This window comes from Mus pahari, chromosome 7 (genome assembly GCF_900095145.1).
Source record: "Mus pahari chromosome 7, PAHARI_EIJ_v1.1, whole genome shotgun sequence".
Classification (NCBI taxonomy): Eukaryota; Metazoa; Chordata; class Mammalia; order Rodentia; family Muridae; genus Mus; species Mus pahari.
The window spans coordinates 96034398-96058404 of NC_034596.1; the positions used below are offsets into that span (position 1 = coordinate 96034398).

At 47.2% G+C, this 24007-nt stretch overlaps 1 protein-coding gene across 2 annotated transcripts in view; it reads right to left on the reverse strand.

Annotated features, from left to right (window-relative positions):
- Window positions 1-23112, reverse strand: part of Fbln5 (fibulin 5) — a 70471-nt gene extending 47359 nt beyond the window's left edge. The window contains exons 1-4 of one of the 2 annotated variants that reach the window (XM_021201680.1): window positions 22717-23112; window positions 18479-18533; window positions 16072-16123; window positions 13641-13895 (exon numbers count right to left, since the gene is read on the reverse strand). In XM_021201680.1, coding sequence (XP_021057339.1) covers window positions 13641-13895; window positions 16072-16123; window positions 18479-18533; window positions 22717-22733 — 379 coding nt within the window. In that variant the 5' untranslated portion in view covers window positions 22734-23112. Of the gene's footprint in view, window positions 1-13640; window positions 13896-16071; window positions 16124-18478; window positions 18534-22211; window positions 22484-22716 lie in introns of those variants that run through there. The other variant, XM_021201679.2, reaches the window with a different exon arrangement.
- Window positions 23113-24007: the final 895 nt, after the last annotated feature.

Below are 24007 nucleotides of genomic sequence, written 5' to 3' on the forward strand. Positions count from 1 at the left end.
CTCTCACATGAATGAGAAGATAGAGTACAAAGAAGAAGGGACTGGAGCCCCCCAATGTAAGCTTGCTGCAGTGCTATGACTAGATACAGACCCCCACTGACTAAGCCTCCAAAACAGAAATCTTGAAACCAATTGTGGTCGTTTGAATAGGAATGCCCCCCTGCATAGACTCATGTGTTTAAATGTGTGGCCCATAGAAAGCTGCACTACTAGGAGGTGTGGCCTTGTTAGAGGAAGTGTGTCACTGTGGAGGTGGGCTTTGAGGTTTTATATGCTTGAGCTACACCCAATATGGCAGTCTCCTGCTGCCTTTAAATCAAGATGTAGAACTCTCAGCTTCTTCTCCAACACCATATCTGCCTACATCCTACCATGTCTCCTGCCATGACAATAATGGACTAGACCTCTGAAACTGTAAGCCAGCACCAATTAAATGTTTGCCTTTATGAAAGTTGCCATGGCCATGGTGTCCCTTCACAACAATAGAAACCCCAACTAAGACACCAGTGTACAAGTAACTTTTAATTCTCTGTGCACAGAATAAAGACCAAATCAGTTGCATGGCTCTCAGCAGCAGACAGTCCAATCCCAGCTAATATTCAAAGCCTCATCTCTCATTCTAAGTCTCTCTGTTCTCGGCCTGTGCCTATGAAGCACACGGAGTAGGTGTGTACACGGGCAGGTAACCAGTGTGCTCCTAGCCAAGGCTGACTGCGGCCACGGCTAGCAGTCCTGAACGGACCATGAACTTCACTGCTCCACCTCTTTGTCCATGCTGTTCCCAGCCTTTACCTCCCCACACCCCTTCTCTAACAGGAAAATCCTGCTCAAACCTCCAATGATCCCCTAAAGGCCAGCAGATACCTTTTCAATGCAGAATTCATCCAGAGCGCCCCTTTAGCACCTGGCCCCATCTGACCTCACTGGTTACCCCTGGAGAGATTCTGACTGTGTATGTGCCTGTGTACCCCAAACCCAGCACCCTCACAAAGACTTGGCTGGGAGATCCCAAGAGTGGGGATGTATGCTGTCCAGGAGATCCCAAGAGTGGGGATGTATGCTGTCCGGGAGATCCCAAGAGTGGGGATGTATGCTGTCTGGGAGATCCCAAGAGTGGGGATGTATGCTGTCCGGGAGATCCCAAGAGTGGGGATGTATGCTGTCCATCCCTCAAACTTGGCAGGGTCTGATACAGAGAAGGACCCCATGGCTATCTGTCTAATTACAGAAATGCAGCTGTCCTGCAAAGTTGTGACTACCCTAGCCAGGGCCACCCCAACACCTTGGAACTCTGATGTAGGCCCATTGCATTGTGATTATTGTGTGCCAGATCTTGCAGTTCCCACCAACTTACCTGACTCCTGCAAAGAACTCAAGGAATGAATGGATTCCTCAGCAGTAATAAGTTGGGCCTATGTGAGCAACACTACCTGTAAAGATATCAGTTTCTCTCTCTCTCTCTCTCTCTCTCTCTCTCTCTCTCTCTCTCTCTCTCTCNTCTCTCTCTCTCTCTCTCTCTCTCTCTCTCTCTCTCTCTCTCTCTCTCATTTGAATCCTACTCACTCCATTCACCATGTGTGGCTCATCCACTCACTCAGCAAATTCTCATCAGGCATTAAAAACACAATGGTGAGCAAGACAGAAAGTTCCTGCTGGGCTGTGAGATGTTAAATAACCAGGAATGTCGATTTATCACTGTTAGGGACTGTGCGCCAAAGGACAAGTACAAGATGCTGTGGTCACTCCTGAGCTCTCACTGAGTTCATCAGTCACCATAGCAACCCTATCCCATCATTCTCTATCCTAGTAACAGTGGCCCCAGCAGTCACGGCTACACCTCACTAGGCTCAGATACGGAAAACATATATCTTTTCTTTATCCCCAATAGGAATGAAGCAGAGGCTGGAATTTTGTGTGTGTGTCTTTGCATTGTTTCATAGAACCTCCTTCAAAATTATTATCCTCCCTCCTCCCACTGGAACCAAGGAAGATGCCAATTTCATACTGATTCCGGATGTGAAGTTTGTTCTGTCTGACCTCACTGATTCCTGGGGGATGTGTAAAGACCTGTGAAATATGCAGAGCCCATAAATCAGGTCTGGCTGCATTTCTGCAAATGTTCTAATTTGAAGGAAAGTCAGACAGCACTGAAAAGCCCCCAGGCAGCTTTGCCTCCCCAGCACTACCATGTCAGACATCTCCCGAGTCTGCCCCAGATGCTGGCTGGCCAGAGCAGGAGGACCAGCTTAGACTGTCCCAATCTCCCCTCTGGCCCCAAACCAACAAGCTGGAGGGAAATGGAAGGCCAGTCCTGACTTCTTGTCTGGAGTGCACTGGAAGACAAGAATCCTGTGAATGTCCTTCCCTGGACAGACCCTAAGGAGATGGCTGAGACCCTTTCTCAGACACACTCCTGTGTGAGAGACGAGCAGAAGCCCAAGAGTGGCTGCAGGTTCCCAAGACATCTTGGCATGGGATGCAACTGAAGGACACGCTCTGGGATTGTATGGGGAGGGGCTTTAGCTTCTGGCAGATGTGTGAGACCCAGTCTCTCCCACTAGACCCTCCTTCTCAAGAGAGAGAGAGCCCTTAAGAAAAGGCCAGTGGAGATAGAACCCCACAAGTCATCCAACCCAAAGGCCTTCACTGGCATCTGTTCCATCAGCTTCTCAGTCTCCCGTTACCCCGTTCTAGTCACTACTCACAGTGCAGCCATATGCCAGCACCAAGTTGAGTGTGGGACATACACAGTGACCATCATTGTTACCATTGCCTCCCTTGGCACCCATTACAGTATGAGGAATGAGAGATCAAGTGAGAGGAGGAGAGCACTATTTTGCTGGCACTTTCCTTCCATTCATTCATTCATTCATTCCATTAATTAATTCATTCATTCCATTCATTCTTACGATTATAACTGATTGACATCTCACTCTACCACAGGCTGTGGCTACAGAGTGGGTGCTGGTGTATGTAGTGCCTGCATCCCAGGAGTACCCCCCACCAAGAATTCAACCCACTTCTGGAGCCCTATGTCATGCCCTCAATATAAAAGATGTAAACAAGGTGCACCCCTGGGTTATAGAGAGCTCTTGCCTTCCTGCTTTCAGCTTGAGATCCTGGGAAGCTGGTATAGAGGGTGCCCAGCCCACAATTCCCACAAGAGCCTGCCAGGCTAGAACACTGTGGAACCTACGTGTCCAGGTAAACTAGCAGTTCAAGAGAGAAGAAAGGGAACAGGGCATCCAAGTTGCTCTGGCACCAGAGGCTTCACCATGAGGTCCCAGAGAAGGTGCAAGAGCCACTTTGGTGGGGACTGAGAAGACAGATGGGAGAGAAGAATAAGCACAATTGCTTAGTGAGTGCACAACAGGATGTGTGTATATGACGTCTGATGTGATTATATCACTTGGTGATGCTGAAATAAGTAGGTGCTATGACATTTACACAATGACCAGACCACCAATAGTGAGTGCACTTCTCAGAACATACCCCCATTCTAAGCAACACACCACTGTATCTGTATGTAATCATAAACTGAAGGGAGACCACACCTCCCTTCCCTTTCTGTTTGGGACTCTCTTGCCAAGTCTTCCAGCCTGTGTTAAGAAGCCACCAAGCGGGGCTGGAGAGATGGCTCAGTGGTTAAGAGCACCGACTACTCTTCTGAAGGTCCTGAGTTCAAATCCCAGCAACCACATGGTGGCTCACAACCATCCATAATGAGATCTGACGTCCTCTTCTGGTGTGTCTGAAGACAGCTACAGTGTACTTAGATATAATAATAAATAAATCTTAAAAAAAAAAAGCCACCAAGCATTTGTGACTGGACATCTGCTCTTACAATGCAAAGAACCATAGATTGGGAAGCAGACAGCAGAGATGGCACGTCCTTTAGACTCACGGTATCTTCCCTGCTAAACGTCCAAACATCCCACAAGTAAATACTGGTATCCCAGCTTGCAGACAAGATCTTGAGCTAGGTCACTGTGCAATGAAGGGGATGTAAACCCAAGTATGGGGGAGTCTAAAGCCCGGGCTGTCCCTGTAGCATCACACTGTCTCCCATGCTTTACTGGCATATTAAGCCACTTGATCCAGGCCCTTCAAGAAACAAAGACCCTCCTTTCTTTTCCTAGAAGCAGGAATTATAACTTGGGTTTCTCAGGGCTACCTCCACTAATCTGTTATTGGCAATACTGATACGACTCCTAAGTTTTTCTGGCCTCACCCATGAAACAAATGACCTGCAATCATACGGTGTTTTCTTATTTCATTTGTTTTCTGGCACAAACGACTCCCAGGTTGTTGTTTCTTGTATCGTGGCTGGAGTGCAGGTGAGGGCCAGAGACTTCCCAAAGGTACCACACCCATAGCAGAGGAGAGCCACACGGGGTGTGCACAGAAATGGTTAAGTTACATTCTGAACCTTCCCAGGGAATTTGGTTCTACAGTCCACCTATGGTATATTCAAATCTACTTTTAGGTAGAGGATGTTTGAAAAGACTTCTGTGGCTAGCCTTGACGATGAATAGGATGGTCCAATCACCATCTCCCGCTTTCACTTGTGGGGAAGCACTGTAGCTCTGGCCACCTCCAAGGCTGACGTAGAAAACTTACTTGGCCCCTGGAGCTTGAGACTAGCCAGGACAGCACAGTGAGGACAGCACAGCGAGACTGCCATCTCTACCATGACCCTCCTACCAATTCCAAAACTACATGCTTAGTGCTTTCCGCAGCCCTGGCAAGTGATTTCAACCCCATGGTCATCCAGCAGGGACTATCTGAAGACCTGAAACACTGTCACTTTGGTCAGAACCATTACAACAGAGCCAAGCGGGCCTGCTCTCCTGTACCGCCCATTCTCCATCCCTCCTCTTGCAGTTACTTTCTACACACACACACACACACACACACACACACACTCCACTGGGAAGGTTTGGGATGGTAGAACATTCTGGAGCTGGAGAGGACCCAACAAATCCCATGCCTCAGTAAGTTGTGTATGTGTGTGCCACAAAACTGTCTTCCATGAATGCACCCCTTCTCAAAACAATGTTTTTGAACTCCATAATACAAAATGTATAGGATTGCCAGGGGAAGTTCTATATTGTAAAACAGTGATCAAAACATTCTAAAAGACAAATGTGTGGTAGAGTTCTATATGTACTTTTAATATTAATTTAGTCAGTGTGTACATGTATGCGTGTGTGTGTATGTGGGAAGGCATCCGGAAGCTGGGGTGCAATGTCTGATGTCTTTCTCAGTTGCTCTCCACCTTACTTTTGAGCCTCTGAGCCTGAGATTCATCAATTCAGCTAGACTGGCTAGTCAGGAAACTCCGGAGAGCTTGTCTCCATCTCTGCCATACTGGCGACAGAAGCCCAGGCTGCCGCACCCAGCTTTTCACATGGGTGATAGTGGATGCCAGGATCAAACTTGGGTCCTCGTGCCTAGCAGACCCTTTCCTGACCAAGCCATTTCTCCCCAGCTGTGTATATACGCACGTCCTTTAGTGTACCAAATAGCAAGATTGAGCAACAGATCTAATGTCTTTCTCTAAATTCTGGAGTAATGACAAGCATGAATAAGAATTCAAAATCGGCCCAAAGTAACTGTCCCAGCTGTGCTGTGATCTGTAAACACCTGGCTCCATACAGTCAGGGGTCCTACTAGGAGGCCCATGGCAAGTTACCAACACACTAGATGCCAACACTGGCTTTCAATTATACATTAGCAAGGAATCAGGGGGTAAAAACTAGATGCCTTGATTTAAACGTACTGACCTCAGGTTAAGAGCCCTAATACAATACTAACCCTTTTTACAGGTGACAGCACTTAAATCAGAGAGGCCACCTGACTTTCTTAATGCCCTCAGCCAATAGCTAGTAAATCAAGTGCCAAAGTCCAGCTCTTCTCCCATCTTAGCTCTTCCCCCACCTTAGCTCTTCCCCCACCTTAGCTCTTCCCCCACCTTAGCTCTTCCCCCGTCTTAGCTGTCCCTTTACCACCTGCTGCTCCAGATTAGGCTTTAACATAATTGGGGGAAATCTGTCTTTAAGTGAAATAATACATTTTAATAAAGTCCAGCAATTCGGTGATTATAATTTTTTAAATCTTTCTGCCTCTCCTTAAGTGAGCAGATGGGAAGACAAGGGTTTTGTGGCTTCGGGTGTGATCCTAGATCAGCAACATTGCACCAGCTGGGAGCACCATAGCTTGTGCTCCCTGACCTCTGGAGGTATGTCTGCACACCACCGGACTTCCCAGAGTCTCTTCCCTGCTGAGTTCTCTAGGAGGCAGTCCATGCTAACTCCAACGGCTGCAGATGGAACGTGGCAACAAGCCAGTCCTAGGCCCCCAGAAGCAAGAGATGCTCAAGCTTTCAGGAGAAAGGACAGGCAACAACAGAAACAACTAGGGGTGGCGGGGCTGTGGAAACAGGAGTAGGAGAGATCAACAAAAAGGACAAGGTTTGGAATCAGGATAGCAGCTAATAGGTAAGCTGCCACTGTGAGCCGGGCAGATTAGATGATCTGTGTGCTGTATCCTATCTAATTCTCAAAATAATCCTCGGAAGGTTGTAGTATTATCCAGATTTATAGCTAGAGAAATGGGCCAGGTGGTTGTGGTGCACGCCTTTAATCCCAGCACTCAGAATGCAGAGGCAGGAGGATCTCTGAGTTCAAGGCCAGCCTGGTCTACAGAGTGAGCTTCAGGACAGCCAGAGCTACACAGAAAAATCTGACTCAAAAATCAAAAATTAAAAAACAAGCCAGGTAGTGGTGGCGCATACCTTTAATCCCAGCACTTGAGAGGCAGAGGCAGGCAGATTTCTGAGTTTGAGGCCAGCATGGTCTACAGAGTGAGTTCCAGGACAGCCAGAGCTACACAGAGCAACCCTGTCTTGAAAAACAAACAAACAAACAACAACAACAAAAAAAAAACTCGACAAATATAAATTGCCAGTGGACAGGCTTGCCGGAGCAACTCAAAGGCTACTGACAAAAACCAACTGCAGAGCCCCTGCTTCTGTGGGAAGCTGTTTCCTCCCCAAGCCTAGTTGGTTCCAGACCCCTCAGCACCTAAGAACCCCCCACTCTGCACACTCTCTGAGCCTGAGGTCCGGTGTCACACTACACCCCAAGCTGGAGAGCTAGTGAGAAAAATACCGAAAGACCGCTAGAAGCAAAGGCCTCCGGTTCCTCCCTCATGCGTGCTAACCACAGACCTGCTGTGCTCTGCTGTGGGTGAGGTTTCAACGTGCTCTTGGCCGTGCCTTGGGGCTGGGAACAAATGCCACACTGGGCCGACTTCCATGGCTTTGTCTCACAACTTAAACAAACCAAGCTTTTCTGGGACCTTAAAGCAGGTTTCTAAAGTCTCCTCGAGGCTTTGAAGGCCTACAAAGTGGGTGTGGTCAAGCTCAGCTTTGGGTCATATCCTTAAGGTTTATAAAGAATTAGGCCTTCGATGCATTTCAGACTATATGAATCTTTGTACTTGTTATCACTTCAAGACCCTAGCAGCCTCCTCCATGTATCATTTCCAATTAACATTGTGTGTGGCATTCCATGCAGACTCTAGGTAAGGTATTTTCACGCAGGCGGGCATGGTCATACCTATTTTATATTTTATAGATAAAGGTGTAGAACCCCAGGCCTCAGCTGTAGGAAGTAGCCAACCAAGAAGAAATTCATGGTCTGGCTGACTTCAGAGCTTCATCCTTTCCATTCCCAGAGTCTTCCTGGCCCTGTGCCTGTGCCACATTAGCAACTCCGAGGCTCTCTTGTCTTTCAGCGGCTTACACAGTATCTGATCTCCCTTCCTTGACCACAGACCCCTGGCTATTTCCCTTTGTGCCTAAACCAGAGAGCCTGGCATAAATGAGGCACTCTGTGAAGTAAATTAGTTGACTAAATACTGGCTAGCAGTCAGGAAAAATAACTCAAGAGCGTCTTTGGCCAATTCGAATGCATCTTCCAGAAAGATCTGTTCTTTGTTGCTCTCTGCCTGCTTGGGTGCCCTGATCACTCACAACAAAAGCCCAGACCAACAAGGGAATAAAAGGCACTGCTCGTGGACTCAGGAATGGCCAGAAGATCCCCGGAGTAGCATAGCTCTGGAGAAACAGCTTTCTCATCTGCAGAACACATCATGAATTTCTGTTACTGGTGGAGTCCCTAACTTGCTCCTGAGCCAAGTTGGTTAGCAAAGCCAGGCTTATGTAGAATGTCACACAGAGAGATGGCATGTTGAAACCCATAAGGAATAAATACTCAGAGACTGATGGCAACCACATTCCGGGATTGATTCACGGAAGCAATATGTCATGAAAAGAAGGTTCCAGGGTGGCAGTTTGAATCTAGGAAACCCATCATTGCACATGCACCCCTACTTCTTGAGTTTAATTCAACATAGCCAGCCTCTACTTTTCCCAGATGGCTCTTAGCTGGCTCAGAACTCTGTGTGTTGTTTGATCTGCCCTATGTCTGGGTCCAGGTCCATGACCTCCGCTCCAGCAGCCTGTCTTCCTTGCCAGTGAGCTCTGCCTGAGTGTCCTCAGCCCCATCTAAAGACTCTGCTTACCATATCTTCCAGGGGTGGAAAATCTGGGTGACACACTGCATCCAGCTCTGAGTCCCAACAGCCTTGAGGAACTGGTCACCCTCGAGCCAAGCTGTCTGTCTTCTCAATACAAAGCATTCTTGGCTTGGGGACTGTAATTCTTGGGTCACAAAATGTCCCAAATGATCTAGGCTTTTAACCAGGGACTCGGGGACTCAAACCCAAGGCCACACTGTTCCAGAACAGTTTAGTCACCACTGAAGTGGAACCCAAAACAGAAGTCAATAAGGAAGGTAACAGATACTGGGGTTACTGGGGGCACTGGGGACACTAAGGGCACTGGGCACTGTCAGTCTATGGGACGAGGACACAAGCTAAGTTGAGTTATGATGAAGATCATACTTCTATGAAAGTAGGTCTGAAATGCCAGGAAGTTGAGCTTCAGGGGTTGGAGACAGCCATTAGCTTGTTCAAGGTGACTCTCACACTTTCTGAAAGGAAACCAGGAAGGGATGGAAAGGGCAGCAGACTAAAGGTACCACCTATGAAGAGGTTTTCCCAGAACATTACGCCAGAACTGGGCCAAGTCTTGAGACCTATTTCTAGCTCCCAGAATACCAGATGGGAAGAAGGAGTGGGCTTCGGGGCGATTAAGAAAGCTATACAGATCTGACTCTGGATGCAGGGGCGGGAGGCATTTGTGGGGGTGGGGGAGATGCATGTGTGTGGATGCATGTGTGTATGGGGAGGTGCACATATGCTCTACATGTATGTGCTTGTGAACATAGAGTTAGACATTGAGTAAGTCTTCCTTTCTGTCATATTTTATTCAGTGTTCAATGCACATGCTTGTGCCACAGTGCCTCTGTGGAGGTTAGAGGGCAGTTTGATGGAGTCTCTTCTCTCTTTACTAGGCATGTAGATGTGGTATTGTATTATCCCAGGAATCAATTTGGATAGCAAGAGCCCTTACCTCCTGAGATGTTTCGCAGGCTGGCCCTCACTTTTTTTTTTTTTTTTTTTTTTTTTGAGACTGAACTTGGAATTTCCTGACTAGGCTAGACCACTGGCCACCAAGCCCCAGGGATCTGCCTGACTCCATTTTCCACTGTTGACATTAGAGGCATGTACAGTCATGCCTGGCTTTTCTGTGAAGGTGCTGGGGATCTGAATGCAGCTCCTCATGTCTGTGAGGCAAGCATTTTTGCACACGAATCTGTCTCCTCACTCCTGTGAAAAGGCCATTTATAAGACAACCAGTCTAAATAGCATCTAGATATTTCACGGTAAAAATGAATTTTTGCTGACACAGGTTTGATGATATATTATAAGTTGATTTTCTGGGGTGGGCATTGTTTTGTTGTTGTTTGGTTTTGGTTTTTGTTGGTATTCTGTCTAAATCCCACCTCCACAGTTCCTGGCAGCAGCCAGGTATGCTCCGCTCCACAGTTACCTGGCAATAGCCAGGTAGGCCTGGCCCACTACAAAAGGGGCTGCTTGGCCCCTCTTCTCTCTCTTACACTCTTGCCTCTCTCTTGCCTCTTGCCAGCTTGTGCCCCCTCTCTCCACATTCCCTTCCCTCCTCTTTCCATGTGTGTGTCTGATCTCTCAGGAGGAAGGGATGCCTTGGCATGGGCCGGCTGAGGCATCTGCTCCCCCACACCCCACCAGAACATATTCTTACAGCTCTTTCTCTTTTGATGATCACAACAGTTTTTGTTTTGCTTTTGTTTTTTTGTTTGGTTGGTTTGTTGTTGTTGTTGTTGTTGGGGGTTTTGGGAGGTTTTTGTTGTTGTTTTTGGACTGAATGGATTTCTTTGTATAGACATAACTGTGCTGGAACCCACTATGTGGACCAGGCTGGCCTTGAATTCAGAGATCCACCTGCTTCTGCTTCCCAAGTGCTGGGATTAAAGGCATGAGCCCCCCCCCCCCCACTACCTGGCATATTTTAAGTTTTAAAGAAGGCTTGTGGGTTTGTTTTGTGGTCTTCTTATAAAGAATCTTTACTCTTTTTTTCCCAGATAATCCTATAACATTTAAACTGATTTGGCATCTAAAGCTAATTGTGTTCTCTCAACTCTTGTCCAGTTCAGATTTTATAGAAGAAAATTTTTCTTTTAAAATGAGCAAGGGCTTTGCTGTTAACAGTGACCTCTGCACTGACTCTCTAAAAGCCCTTTCCATAACCTTTACATATAATAAATCTTTATGGCCCAACACCAGGTTCCCCATTCAGAGCCTGAATATTTCAAACTGGGACTCAACCCAACAGACAGTGTGACCACTGCCAGGTGTCTTAACTCCTCTGTGCTCTGACGTCCCTGAAGGCACAATAGAAATACCAGTTCTACCTGTAGTGTGCTAAGGACCCATGACCCTATTACACAAACACTAAGCCAGCGTTTGGTGTCACTACCATCACTGCTGCTGGTGATGCTATTGGGTTTGTTTTGGAGGGGAGGAGATACACCATTCTTTGCAAAGCTTCAGAAATGTCTCAGAGGGCTGGAGAGATGGCTCAGCGGTTAAGAGCACTGACTGCTCTTCCGAAGGTCCTGAGTTCAAATCCCAGCAACCACATGGTGGCTCACAACAATCCATAATGAGATCTGATGCCCTCTTATGGTGTGTCTGAAGACAGCTACAGTGTACTCATAAAATAAACAAATCTTTAAAAAAGAAAAAGAAAGAAATATCTCAGATTCTCACAGAATTCTCATCAGCCACCACTGTCTCCTCCTCAGAGCTCACTGCTCCAGGAATGCCTGTCCTCCTTTGAAGGTCTTTTCCCCTTGCATATACCTACTAACTTGTTCCCTCTCCTCTGTCCCCTGCCCCCTGATCCCTGCCCTAGTTCCCTGGAACATCGGTTAGAAAGCTGCCCTTCCCAGCTTTTCCCCTGCTCTGGCCCCCTGCCACCACCTCTCACAATGCTCATAGAGGCCTCAGCCCTGGTAAGTCAGGAAACGGTGGGGTGGAGTGAAGGGAAGTCAGAAGAACTCAGGACTTATGAATGCATAATACTAGACATTTTGGAAATGGATGGGCCTGGTGCCAGTCCTTGCTGGGGTTCCTAGATTGTACTGGCTTACAAAGGGGCCATTATTAAAGGCTCCACATGTCTATGTAACAGGTTCAGAACCACAAGTGGTATGACGTCAGAGGGGTCACCAGATGAATAGGCTTCCCAGCATGTCTTCAGTGCCAAGAGCCTTGAGTCCCTGGAAGGAGGTGTGTATGATGAAGAAGGGCATCCAGGGAACTCTAAGGCAGTGGGTGCCCAAATGTTCAAAGAAAGGGCTGAGTGAGAGAGCCCAAAACCTATCCTATTCCAGGACCAGATGAGAGCCTTTTCCAACAGCCTGAGCCTGTACTGCCTTCACTCAGTTCATCTGCCCTCCAGTATCCTCTCCCTCCATCTCTCCCTCTTTCCCTCCCTCTCCCCCCTCCCCCATCTTCTCTCTCTTTCTCTCCCTCTCTCTCCCTCCCTCTTTCCCTCCCTCTCCCCCCCTTCAAACACACACACACACACACACACACACACACACTACATCTTATTTGGAACCATTATTTTCTACTAGATGGGAGCAGTTGGCTGGTCTCATATCCTAACTGCACAATGACCTAACTTGCTGGGGTCCACACTCACTTTTCCAAAAAAAAAAAAAAAAAAAAAAAAAAATCAGAGGTTGTAGCTGAAGAGCGTCCAAGAAGTTCCTTCTGGTTACAATGGCCTACTGTTCTGCTATGTGTCATAAGAAAGCATGATGCTGTCTTCTCCTGCAAAGCTAAGAAGCATGTGGCTTGACTGGGTTCCACATTCTCCCTTGGCATGTTCTTAGTTAAGGTAAATCTAAATCAGCACATGCATATGTGCCCCAACGTACACACCAGGTCCTTTGAGACCAGTAATAATGAAGAATTATGAGCTCAGGTATATTCAGTTTTCCCTGTAGTGTTGAAGGGCATATATTTGCATACTGTTTGAATATTTTTAAGGGTAAATACACACTCATTCACATGAACATACTTATATATTATAATCAGCACTGTCTCTATCTGTCGGTTACAGACCAATACTTCAGAGCCCTGAAACCCACAAAAATCTTATTAACTGGACTAATGGCCACGGAAAGGACATATTAGAATTTCAATTCAAATTTATTTTTATTACATTCTTTTAAGTTTCCTATTTCTTATGTGTACTTTATATTCCTCAATCCACATGAGTATAACAGGATGCATGTGTCATATATAAATATGCCTATTGTAGGGATCTAAGTCTAAAGGATTTGGCAGAGGGCATACACAGTCAAAAGAGTTTGAGCTTCACTGTCCATCTCTCCTCAATGTAACCCTCTAAAGCTGCAGTCACTTACAGGAATTTAGTCCAACTGCTACCAAAGGACTGGGCAGGGCCCCGTGCAGCTCTTCTCCAAGGCAGCACTGGCCAATAGAACCTGAAGGTTTATAGGGTGCTGCTAATTCCTTTGGGGCTTATGATATAATGATTCCTACTTTTCCCCCAGAGTCCCCATAAGCAAGGCCCCTTTAGTCATAAGAACACTGGCTCCCACCTAAGAAACCTACTTTCCTTTTCAGATCTTCTGTGAGCTCTCAAGGCTTTTCTGCAGCAATACTCAATCCATTCAATACACAGAAGACAGAGCACTGGCCCTGAGACTGATTAGATGCATTGGTTATTTAGTTGAGAAAACATGAGGTTGATCACCAATGAGATCCATAGAATGAATGGATGGATGATGGATGGGTGGATGGATGGATGGATGATGATAGATAGATAGATAGATAGATAGATAGATAGATAGATAGATAGATGAATGGATTGATCAAATGACAGAAAGAAAGAACAAACTGGCTTTCTAGATAATTCAGAAGAGGACCCAGAAATATATCCAGAATAAAACATTGTATCATTTGTAGCCAGAAGACCACTGTGTGATTGGTATATTTCATGGTAGCTAGCTCCACTTGGGAGCACATATTAGATTCTGACAGCACTCTTGAGAAAGCCCACTATGTGAGAGGGCAGCTACCAGGCTACTCACCCACACACTGGTTGCCTTCATCCATCTGATACCCAAAGCGGCAGACAAGAGGCCTTGAAATCGTGGGGTAGTTGGAAGCTGGTACTGGAGGGGCCGCTGCTGGGTATGGGCCTGAGTAGGATGTAGAGTAGGGATTTGAGTAGGGCCCTCGATACACTGGGTTGGTTCGAGGGATGCACAAATACCCGCCATTCTGGTTGACACACATCATGTCCCCACGACAAGCCTCAGGGATGGTCCGGCATTCATCAATATCTGCAGAGGCCACAGAAAGGACAAATTTCAGTGGTTCCCTCCATGACACTGGGCATGTGCACATTGAAGCAGAGCAGACTGATGGGAATGACCCTCTAACATTTCACCTGACTCACTGCAGTCTGATGCTCCCCAACATTAGCCAAGTTGACTCCAAGTAACCTGGGTTGCCAAACATTAGCTCTTTAAGCCCTCTTATCACAAATGACCCCCACTCACAGAAACCTGCACTATTGTTGACTTCATATTTTTCTTTAAACAATGCCACTTTGAAACCTGGGCAAATGTATTCTTTAACATACAGGAATATAGCAAATTAAAAAAATTCCCTTGATTTACATAAGGAAAGCAACAGTAAAAGTAGATAGATGGGAGTGCAAACCCTGCCAGGTACTCACTCTCCTGTGCATTTCTTATACTCTGAAAACATGAGATCAGGACCATTTCTATTCAAAGCAATAGCTGGGCAAGAAAGAAAGAGACCTTTACACCCAGAAAGACAAGGCTTGGCTCACAGTTAGTTACTTGCTGAGAAAGCAGAGCAATTGCTTTCAAGTTGGCTCGCACAGTGCCAGCAAAACAAGACTGTGTCTAGCCCTGCTGGAGATCAGCTCACACTGGAGGGAGAGTGGTGGTCTGTCTAGAAAAATCAGCCTTGTCAGGGTGGAGTCAAGGGAGGTTCCAACTCTGGCTCCAGTGGGCAGCAGACCTGGCTTTGGGAGCTGGACCCTGCCACCAGCTCTTGCTCTGTGTGGAACTGGAGACTGGGGAGGGATGCCTGGACCCAGGCAGCTCGCCCATCATGTCATCTGAGAAATTCATGCCAGCTCCCAACTTGGGAACTGCGAATGCTGTGGTTCAGAGTGCAATGGTCTTTTCTCTAGTGGAATCCATGGGCTAGAAAAGAAGCCACAGTCCTCTTTACCCTGTAGTGCATCCTTGAACCAAAGAGCTTTGTACTATAAATCCAAGAATGAGCTTGAGTCTTCAAGGTTTAATTCATTCTTTTAAACCAACTCTCTCCCTTCTGATTCTCAGTTGATGTGACTCAGGACAAAAACATGATTTGACCTAAATTAGATCTAATTAACAATTTAGCTATTCCCCCAATGTGGAGTGGCCAAGCCTTATTCTCTCCACGTGCCCCACCCTCGGCATGCCATGCCCGTTCTTCCTTTACACTCCTGTTCTTTGTCTATGCTGTTCCTCCCACTGTGGTTGAGATCTCTCAGGATCCTATCCATCCTTCAATATCTAACTCAAACTGGGCCTGAACTCTTGACTGAGTCTGGGCATAAAGCTTTCCTCTCTTCTCTGCCTTTTCAGGGCCCACTGAAGTTATCTCCACTCAACCATGACCTTACTCCATCAACTTGTCACAATATTCACTGTGTCTAAGTTTCTCTCCACTAGATGGCATGCTGTGAGAATGTCCTTCGAAGGACTTCCTCATCCTTGGAACCTAGGAAAGCCTTTAGGTCTCAGGGCTGATTCCATTCAGCTGGCTTTGAGTTGGGGGCATCCATCCTAGGTTATGCTATGGGACACCCAGTGTAGTTGTGTGAGTGGTTGAAAATAGAAAAGGTAGGAGACGTAGAGGAATTACAGTGGAAGAAGGGACCCATAACTGTGAATGTCACAGGCTACCAACCAACGGGTGAACACAGTTTCTAGAAGCTGGGAGGGCCTCGCCAGACAACCAGCAAGGATGGAGGACCTACAACCTATAACTTCAGGAGGGTGGATCCCAACAACTTCTCCTGTGAGAAGAAAAGATACTCTCTCTATCCTTGAGCCCCGGAGAAACACAGTCCTGCCAATATTCTGCTATTAGCCTGGTAGACAGGTGTTGGGCCTCTGACCCAGAGAGCTATGGGGTCTGAAATGAGCAACATTTAAGCTACTATTCTTATGGAACCTTGTGGAGGCAGTGCTAGGGAACAGATCCAACAGAAATGTTTGTTGAGGAGAGAGATGATTCTTTGACCCTGATCAGTGCTTAGCACAAAGAACATAAGCAACAAAGGTCTCATTGGCTTGGTCATTCCACCTCTAGGTTCTTCTGTGGAGAAGGTAAACGAAGCTTCGATGACACTGAGCAACAACTATGGCAATCCTAGCAATTGAGCTATCACCAAATGACCCCACCTAAAAAAGGACTGTCAGCATCACATACCTAAACACTGTCCTGACTGGCGGTCCAGGTCAAAGCCGTTTGTGCACTGTTGCTATAGAGGAGGGAGAAGAAACAGGTCAGGTCACTTGCCTAGCATCCTTTGTCACTATAAAAGCATCACAGAGCATTTGGGAAGTGGAGTCAAGTGGGGGTGGGGGAGGGGGGATGTAAGACCCACACGTGGGATAGGTCTCTATTTGTAAATGTTTTCTTACAATCATTGCACACTTAGTGTTGTTTTTGAAGCATCCTACACCAGTGCCTCATGACTCCCAGTGTCAGGACTGATGAGTTTTGCCATGCCCACATGATGAGGAGCAGTAAAAGCCAGAGTGCAACAGCCCCCCTTCCAGGGAAGGAGACTCCCCCAGCACTGCCCATCTCCCCTTCACAGACCCCCAAATGAATGCTTTGTTCCCTGTGAAATATCCCCCCTGGCTCTCAATGGTATTCATAAAGGAAAAGCTACATGGCAGATGTGGCCCATTTTCTAAGCAAAGGGGATGGGTTTTTTTCCTTCATTTAAATGTCAGCAAGGCAGTGACACATTTTGGCAGTTGGTGACAGTTGTGATTTTACACGTAACCTGAGCTATAACTGTACATGCAGGGTTGTGTTTTGTTTAATCTGGTTTAATTTTGTTTTGTTATCAAGACAAAAAGCTCATTGTGTAGTCCACGCTGGCCTGGAACTTGTCTTCCCACCCCTATTTCCTAAGTGCTGTGAACTTTTGTGTTTTGGGCTGTGGGCTGAGCCATCTCTCCAGCCTTGACTGTGAACTTTTAAAAACCTGAGCTGGGAACAATGTGAGATTCCCCTTGCGGTGCCTGGAGGCTGACACTGGAATGAGCTCAGTGTCTAGGATTGTGGTACACCTGTCACCAGGCCCAGGGCCAGGCTTCCCTGAGCCATGGGGTGATTTGTGAGCCTGGCCTGTGCTACTCCTGAGGATTCCAAGCCTTCGAGCCTCAGGACAGAGGACCCAGAAGAACCAGGAGTCTATACCACAGAGCCGTGGAGACCAGGTTCCAGTCCTGTTCTCTACCTCAGTGCTGGGGCAGAATGGGCTCAAGCCACTTGTGTACCTGGTTTCTAAGCCTCACTAGAGTCCTTACTTCTCCTAAGCCCTCCCCTTTGCCTCAGTTTCTCTATCTATAAAATGGGGTACTGTTAGTATTTACTAACAGTAGTTACAAAGAGGAACTATGTCACTATAAATGCCTATACTAATTACTGGTATCTGTGACCACTCTCTGCTTCAGGACTAGATGTCTTTGTCAGTAACCCTTGGGACTAGATTATAGGATGCCAAGGTCCCTCTGAGATCTAAAATTCTTTTACATTCCTCTCAAATCCTTCCTGTCTCCAATGGCCTGGGTGTGTCTAATGGCCTTTGGATGGACTTCACAGTTCTTCCCCTTGCTTCACCCCAACGTAGTTTTCTCAGTGCTAAGTATCAAACGTATAGCTTTGTGCATGATGGGCAGGCACCGACCCTTCCTCGCCTGCAGCCCTCAGCCTTACTCAGAAATGAGGCTGTCTTTATTTCCTCTCCATGAGAAGGGCCACACAGAAGGGCCTCTCAGAGCCATCTAGAACAGTGTTTCTCAGCCTTTGTAATGCTGCGACCCTTTAATACAGTTCCTCGTGTTGTAGTGACCCCCAACCATAAAATTACTTCACTGCTACTTCCTAACTATAATTTTGCCACTGTTATGTATTGTGATGTAAATATCTGTGCTTTCTGATAGTCTTAGGTGACCCCTGTGACAGGGTTGCTTGACCACCCGAAAGGGATGGAGAACTGGTTACAATCCACAGGTTGAGAACCACCAATCTAGAGGAACCCTACCATATTACTTGAGACTGACACACCTGGCACAACCTCCCTATAGCCTTAAAAATGAGATACTGCAACTGCTCTCAGACCCTCGCCTTGAACTCAACTTCATTGCCCCTTGCACATTCCTCCCAGGGGAAGAGATACCCCCCCCCGACTCCATAGCTGGCTGGGTCTCCTCTTTCCCACCTCTTTCACTGGGCATTGTATGGATGGAAACTCACACTGACCTAGCCATGGAGGCCCTTTGCAAGCATCCTGGGGGAGGGGAAACACCCTGACCAGAAACACCACATTGAACTACCATTTAAGTTACTGAGTTTCCCTGAGGGACACCAAGGTTTGGAGCCAGGATGCTGAGATCCAATTCCAATCTTGCCATTTGAAACCTATCTCACCCTGGGCCAACCTCCATCTCTTAGAGCCTTAGCCACGATCTGTTTGTATGGAGGGTGGTAAGTGAACTGCAGAGTACCTCCCATTCCCGTAGCCCTGGGACCCTAAAATGCATGGCTGGATACTCTCCCCTGGCTTTGTGGCACGCTTCTGGACAACTTGAAACCTTACCTGTGCATTCCCAGGATGTGGAAGCCAGAGTGCCAAGAGGGTAACAGTGAGCATCCTGTGGGCAGTGAAAATCAGAGTGAGTGCCAAGGGGTGATCATGTCCAGGAAACCTGGACCTCCTGCTACCCGGCATTTAGTTGGTGCTTTTACCATGAGCTTGCAAGCGAATAGGGCACACTCAGCCGAGCCCAAGAGCGCTTCCAGCCCTCTATTCTAACCCCACAAGAGGCAGCCTCCTAACACTAGCTTCATGTGTTGGGATGGTGAGTTAGGTCACAGGCTTGAATACAAGGCTTTGCTGCTTAGGGACAAAAATCCAAAGACCCACAGGCTGTGGCATCAACCAGTTGCCTTGGTCTTTTATCATTCTGCACAGAGACCACCTGAGTTAAACATTATCCAGACCTGGCTGCCGAGCCAAGAGCCGCCGTGTCTTCAATCCATGAAAGCAAGGATGTGAGAGGCTCTGTGTTTGCAGGGAGTCACTTAACCAGAACGTGGAGCCCTCAGTCCACACGTGTGAGAACCTGGGCTTGAATGGTCCAAGAACCCAGGGTCCACCCTAGCATGTGGCTCGTGAGAACTGCCATCCCAGGGGATGGAAGTCTGAGGAAGCAGTGTGAGAAAGGCAGTGGGTGACAGCAGGAAATGCCTTAACACCCTGGCCCAGCCAACGTGGCCACCCACAAGCAAGTAAACATCTTTGCCTGTGGGTAATTTGGTTCTTTGCTGTGACCAACGTTTTGTCTGGTGAAACTGTGGTCACCAGTATAACTGCGAAGTCTATACCACTCACACCCATTGAGATGGCTCTTTGTGCAGCATGCACGGACCTGTGTGTGTTGACACGTGTTGGTGCATGTGTGTAAGTGCATATGTACATGTCTGTGTGTTCTACGGGGGGGCCAGAGGTTGGCATCCAGTGCCCTTCTCAATCACTCTTTACCTTGTACACTGAAGCTGGGTCTCTCACTTGAACCCAGAGCAAGCAAACACTCATACACATAAAATAAATTCTTAATCTTAAAAAAATGCAAGACAGAAAAGAGCAGGTCTAGGAAGAATGTAGAGAGCTCACGGCTCCCGTGTGTTACTGATGGAGAAGTAAAACTGGTGCAGCTATGTGATGTTCTCATCTGTGATCCAGCAGACCCTCTCCAGAGTGCATTCCCTGGAGAACTGAGTCAGACCAGACATACATACATATGCTCACAGCAGCATTTTTTATGATACAATACAGGTGGATACAATCCAAATGTCCATGAATGAATAGCTAAACAAAATGTGGCCCCCCTCTCTCTCACACACACACCAACAATATTATTATTCAGGCTTAAACTCAAAAGTTAGACACGATACAATGTGGAAAGCTAGGCACATTGCTATGTGTTTGTAGTCCTAGCTGCTCTGAAAGGTTAAAGTGTGAAGGTCACTGGGACTCAGGAGTTCAAAGTCAGTCTGGTAATAAAGTAGAAAGAGAGAACCAACTTTTGAAAGTTGTCCTCTGTCCACCATATGTGGACAGCAAAGCATGCCCCCTCCCAAGTAAATAAATAAATGTAATTAAAATAAAACAAAACAAAAAAAATAGGAGCAACAGCATTGATGATCCATGCATGGGGTGTCACAGTGAGATGAGTGACGCTCACAGACACATAGATTGCTACTTATATCGGGTACCCCAGAGTTTTCAGACTCAGAAAGAACAATGGTGGTTCCAGGGGTCGTGAGCTTCTGGGGCAGGGAGGGAGTGTTTAACAGGTACGAATTTGTTTATGTTTTTTCTTTTCTTTTTCTTTTTTCTTTTTCTTTCTTTTTTTTTTCTTTTCTTTCTTTTTTTTTTTTTGTGGCTCGGGGTGCATTTTTTGTTTTGGGGGGGGTTGTTTTCATTTTTGTTTTTTTGTTTTGTTTTGTTTTTCTTTTTTGAAACAAGGTCTCATTCTGTAGCCCAGGCTAACCTGCAACTTACAATATGGCCCAGGCTGTCCTCAGACTTGTGGCAATTGTACCTCGGCTTCCTGAGTATTGGCATTACAAGACAGATATTTTAGCCGACTGTTTTTTTGTTTGTTTGTTTGTTTTGTTTTGTTTTGTTTTGTGTTTATTTAAGACAGGGCCTCATGTAGTTCAGGCTAGCCTCAAACTGGCTATGCAGGCAAATTTAGCTCAGAACTCTTGATTCTCCTGCCTCTACCTCTCAAATGCTGGGGTCGCAGGTGTGCACCATACAACATGGAGTATGATGCAAGCGCTGCTTTGCAGGTTAAAGAGTCATGGAGCCTAGTCATATAGCCAAGTGAGCGTATGTAACGCTACTGACCTGGGCACCTAAAGCAGGAAAGATGGAAGACAAGGTGAAGTCTGTGCTGATGATCCAGTCTGTAACCACACTCTTCAGGTTACTAGCATTTATCCAAGCAACTACAGCTTGCAGCCTAGATACTGGGCAGGAGAGCCACAGAGCTGTGACCCAGCTGCCATCCACCTGAGCTGGTTGCTTTGAGGCATGGGCCAGGAGTGTAGATTTGCTTTGATAAGAATGTCAAGAGTCAACAGAGGAAGTCTCCTGAAGGAGATGATCTTGACTGTTTCTCAGCATGGCTAGGAACCTGGGGACCTGGTTGGAGCCCGAGGCTTATCATTACCCACCCAGCACCATGGCTCTGTAGTCCCCGCCTTTTCAGCATGAGTGCTCAGGAGATTCCAAGCTCATTTGCATCCCTGACCCATGGCTCAGGAGAAATGGCAGTAGGTATGTAAAGGATGCAGAGGTGAGATGGCACCTAGGCACCCAGACAAAACTGAGGCTGATGTGGAAGATGCAAACCCACGTCCTTCAGGGAGTCCCAGGTCCCATCCTGAGTAGGCAGGTTTCCATTCCATCTAACCGCCTATGTGAGCCAGGTTCTCCAACACTGGAGACCGCTCTGACCTTATAAAGTGCAGAGCCAAATCCCTGGGCTTTTTTGATATTTGCAAGAGCCAGACTTTATATCTGGAAGGAATAAGAGAACAATAACAAATTTATTTTCCAGTCTGTAGATTATGAATTTCAATGTTTTCCTGTTTCTTCTCATGAAGTTTCCTTTCAGGTGGTTATAAAATCCCGTCTCGTTTATGTTGGAGACAGAGCAGCTTGACTGTATGCAGTACAGTTTGAGAGAGACTGGAAAAGGTATGCTAGCCCTACCGGCTCTCCCCCTACCCCACTCCCCATTCCTTTTGGTGAAAGCCAGCCCAGGGCTGGCCAGCTCCAAGCCCAGCCTCCTGGAAGAGCTATGGCTGGGTCCTGGGGGCCAAATAATCTCCAGGCTAACAGAGAGACTTTCCAGAAAGAAATCGTACCAAAATTGAAGTATAATTAATACTGGAGAGGAGAAACTGTGTCTCAAACCTTTTCTTTTGAATCTGGGTCCACCATCCGGAGGAGGAGGAGGAGGAGGAGGAGAGATCCTCCAACTGTCTGTCAATGACAGACATTGCTGGTCAGAGATGTGGAATGATAATATTAACTATGGCTTACCATAATGAGGCTCGGTTCGTATTAGCGTGCATGCACCCCTCCCACATGCAAACACACAGAGAGAAAGTGTGTAGATCTATGCAGGGCAGCTATATTTTCAAGAGACACTGGAGAAAGGGAGAACAGATGTCATCCTTAAACTTCCTCAAGGCTCAAGGATTACTTGACTGGAATTGCAATTTCCGCAAAGAACAGCAAAACATTTGCTTACATGCGTCTCTGTCTGCAGAGTCCACTGTTCATTGGCTCGAAACTTCTAGGTCCCATTCCCTCTGTAAATCGCACACATAGAGCAAACGCAGACAGAAGTGTTCGGAGACTTCTGCTTGTCTCACAGCCGTCGCAGCAAAGCAATTGCTGGTGCCGTAGTCAGCAGTCTCCCAAATTTAAAAAATATGTAGTGTGATATTTCATAAACTGCGCACAACGTTGCTGCCCTTTCCAAAAAGAAAGAGAAATGACCCAGAGAGGTTGTCTGCTGCCCCTCTCTCTCGAGATGCTGACTCCTGACGCTGTTAGAAAAATCCCCACTCCCAAAGGAAGAGTTTGAGATGGGCGCAGCTTTTTGTAATTAACAGGGTCATTGCATCACTAGCTAAAAGTCTTTTCCAGTGCCCTGACACAGGCGGAATCTCAGCCATAGCTATTTTCCACCCATCAGGTCTGGAGTTAGGTTTCTCGAGCCTGGAGACAGTTCCTGGCGCCTTCCAACCTACCTTTTTAATCCTGGCATATCCAAGATGCGCGGGAGGAGAAGCGATGTGAGGAAGGCAGGCTCTGCGGTGGGACTGGGGCGGCTTGGTTCCGGAGGGGCCGAGCGGGCAGCGCGGAGGGCCGGGACAGTGCCGGGTGCTGGGAGCCACTGCAGAGCCCTCGCCGCCGGCACCTGGTTTCGCTTAACCCCCTTCAGTAATTCAGCATTAAGCCAATTGGAGGAGGAATGTTAAAAATGAACACTTCATTTTCTAAGTATGTTAAACAATGCAAATGGGGCCTCGGTCTGGACACAGCTGGTTCAGATTACAGCGCTCACCAACTGGCTAGACTCCTCACAACAATCTTGGGGCGTCTGCCAGGGCCAAGTGCTCGGCGCTGGGAGGGGAGCCCGGCAGAGCGCGGGGCTGGGGGACGCCCGGCCTCCCCGGGGCGGAGCGGGGCGCGTGCGAGGGGGCGTGTCATCAGGCCCTGTGGCAGCTCGAACTTGAACTCACACCAAGGCGGCTTCACGGACGAAAGACGTGTGAGCAATTGGGAACCCGAGGCTTAAATCACGGGCTGGAACAAGCGTGGTACCCCCTAAGCAAGGATGTGGGGGTAAGGGCGGATCGGGAAGAGCAAGCAATGGCTGAGAACTCTCCTTGGCCGCCCTTACCTCGTTCTCCTTGGCTTGTTGTTGTTGCTGTTTCTGGCCTTCAAAGTAGAAAGGTGGTTTGTAAAAGTCAAAGGCGAAAAGCCTAAGAGTGGTGGGCTACACTTGGGCTCTGGAAGCCCCGCCCCACTCCCTTCCGTTTCATAGCTCTGGAACCCACTATCAAGTGCAAAAGTGCCAAAGACACTGCTCTCCAAAAGACACGACGACCAGACAGCTACACCGCAAAACCTTGCCTGAACCTTCTCCTGGATCCTCAACTGCCCGACCTCCTTTTCTAACACTGGTTTAAGGAAATGGACTCCTACTCTAAAAATCTCGTTAGACTGAACTAGAGCAGTCAGACGTTGATTCTGTTGAAGCTCGGAGTTCAACTGACCTGATTTGTTTACTATGGGTGTATGAAATGTCTAAGAATAAACTATATTTAGGTTCATCTCCTTCATGAGATAGTACCTCGCATCCATTGTTCTAATAGCTAGGATTATAAAAATCCTTCAGGTCCACTAAGGGGGCGAAATAAAGAGAATTTCAGATTGGAAAAAAATGAGAATAACCAATCAAAATAGCTAGACCTCTAAGTGTGCACACTGGCCAGCTGCTCTGCCTAAAGCTCAAAGTCAGGCATTGATGGGAGG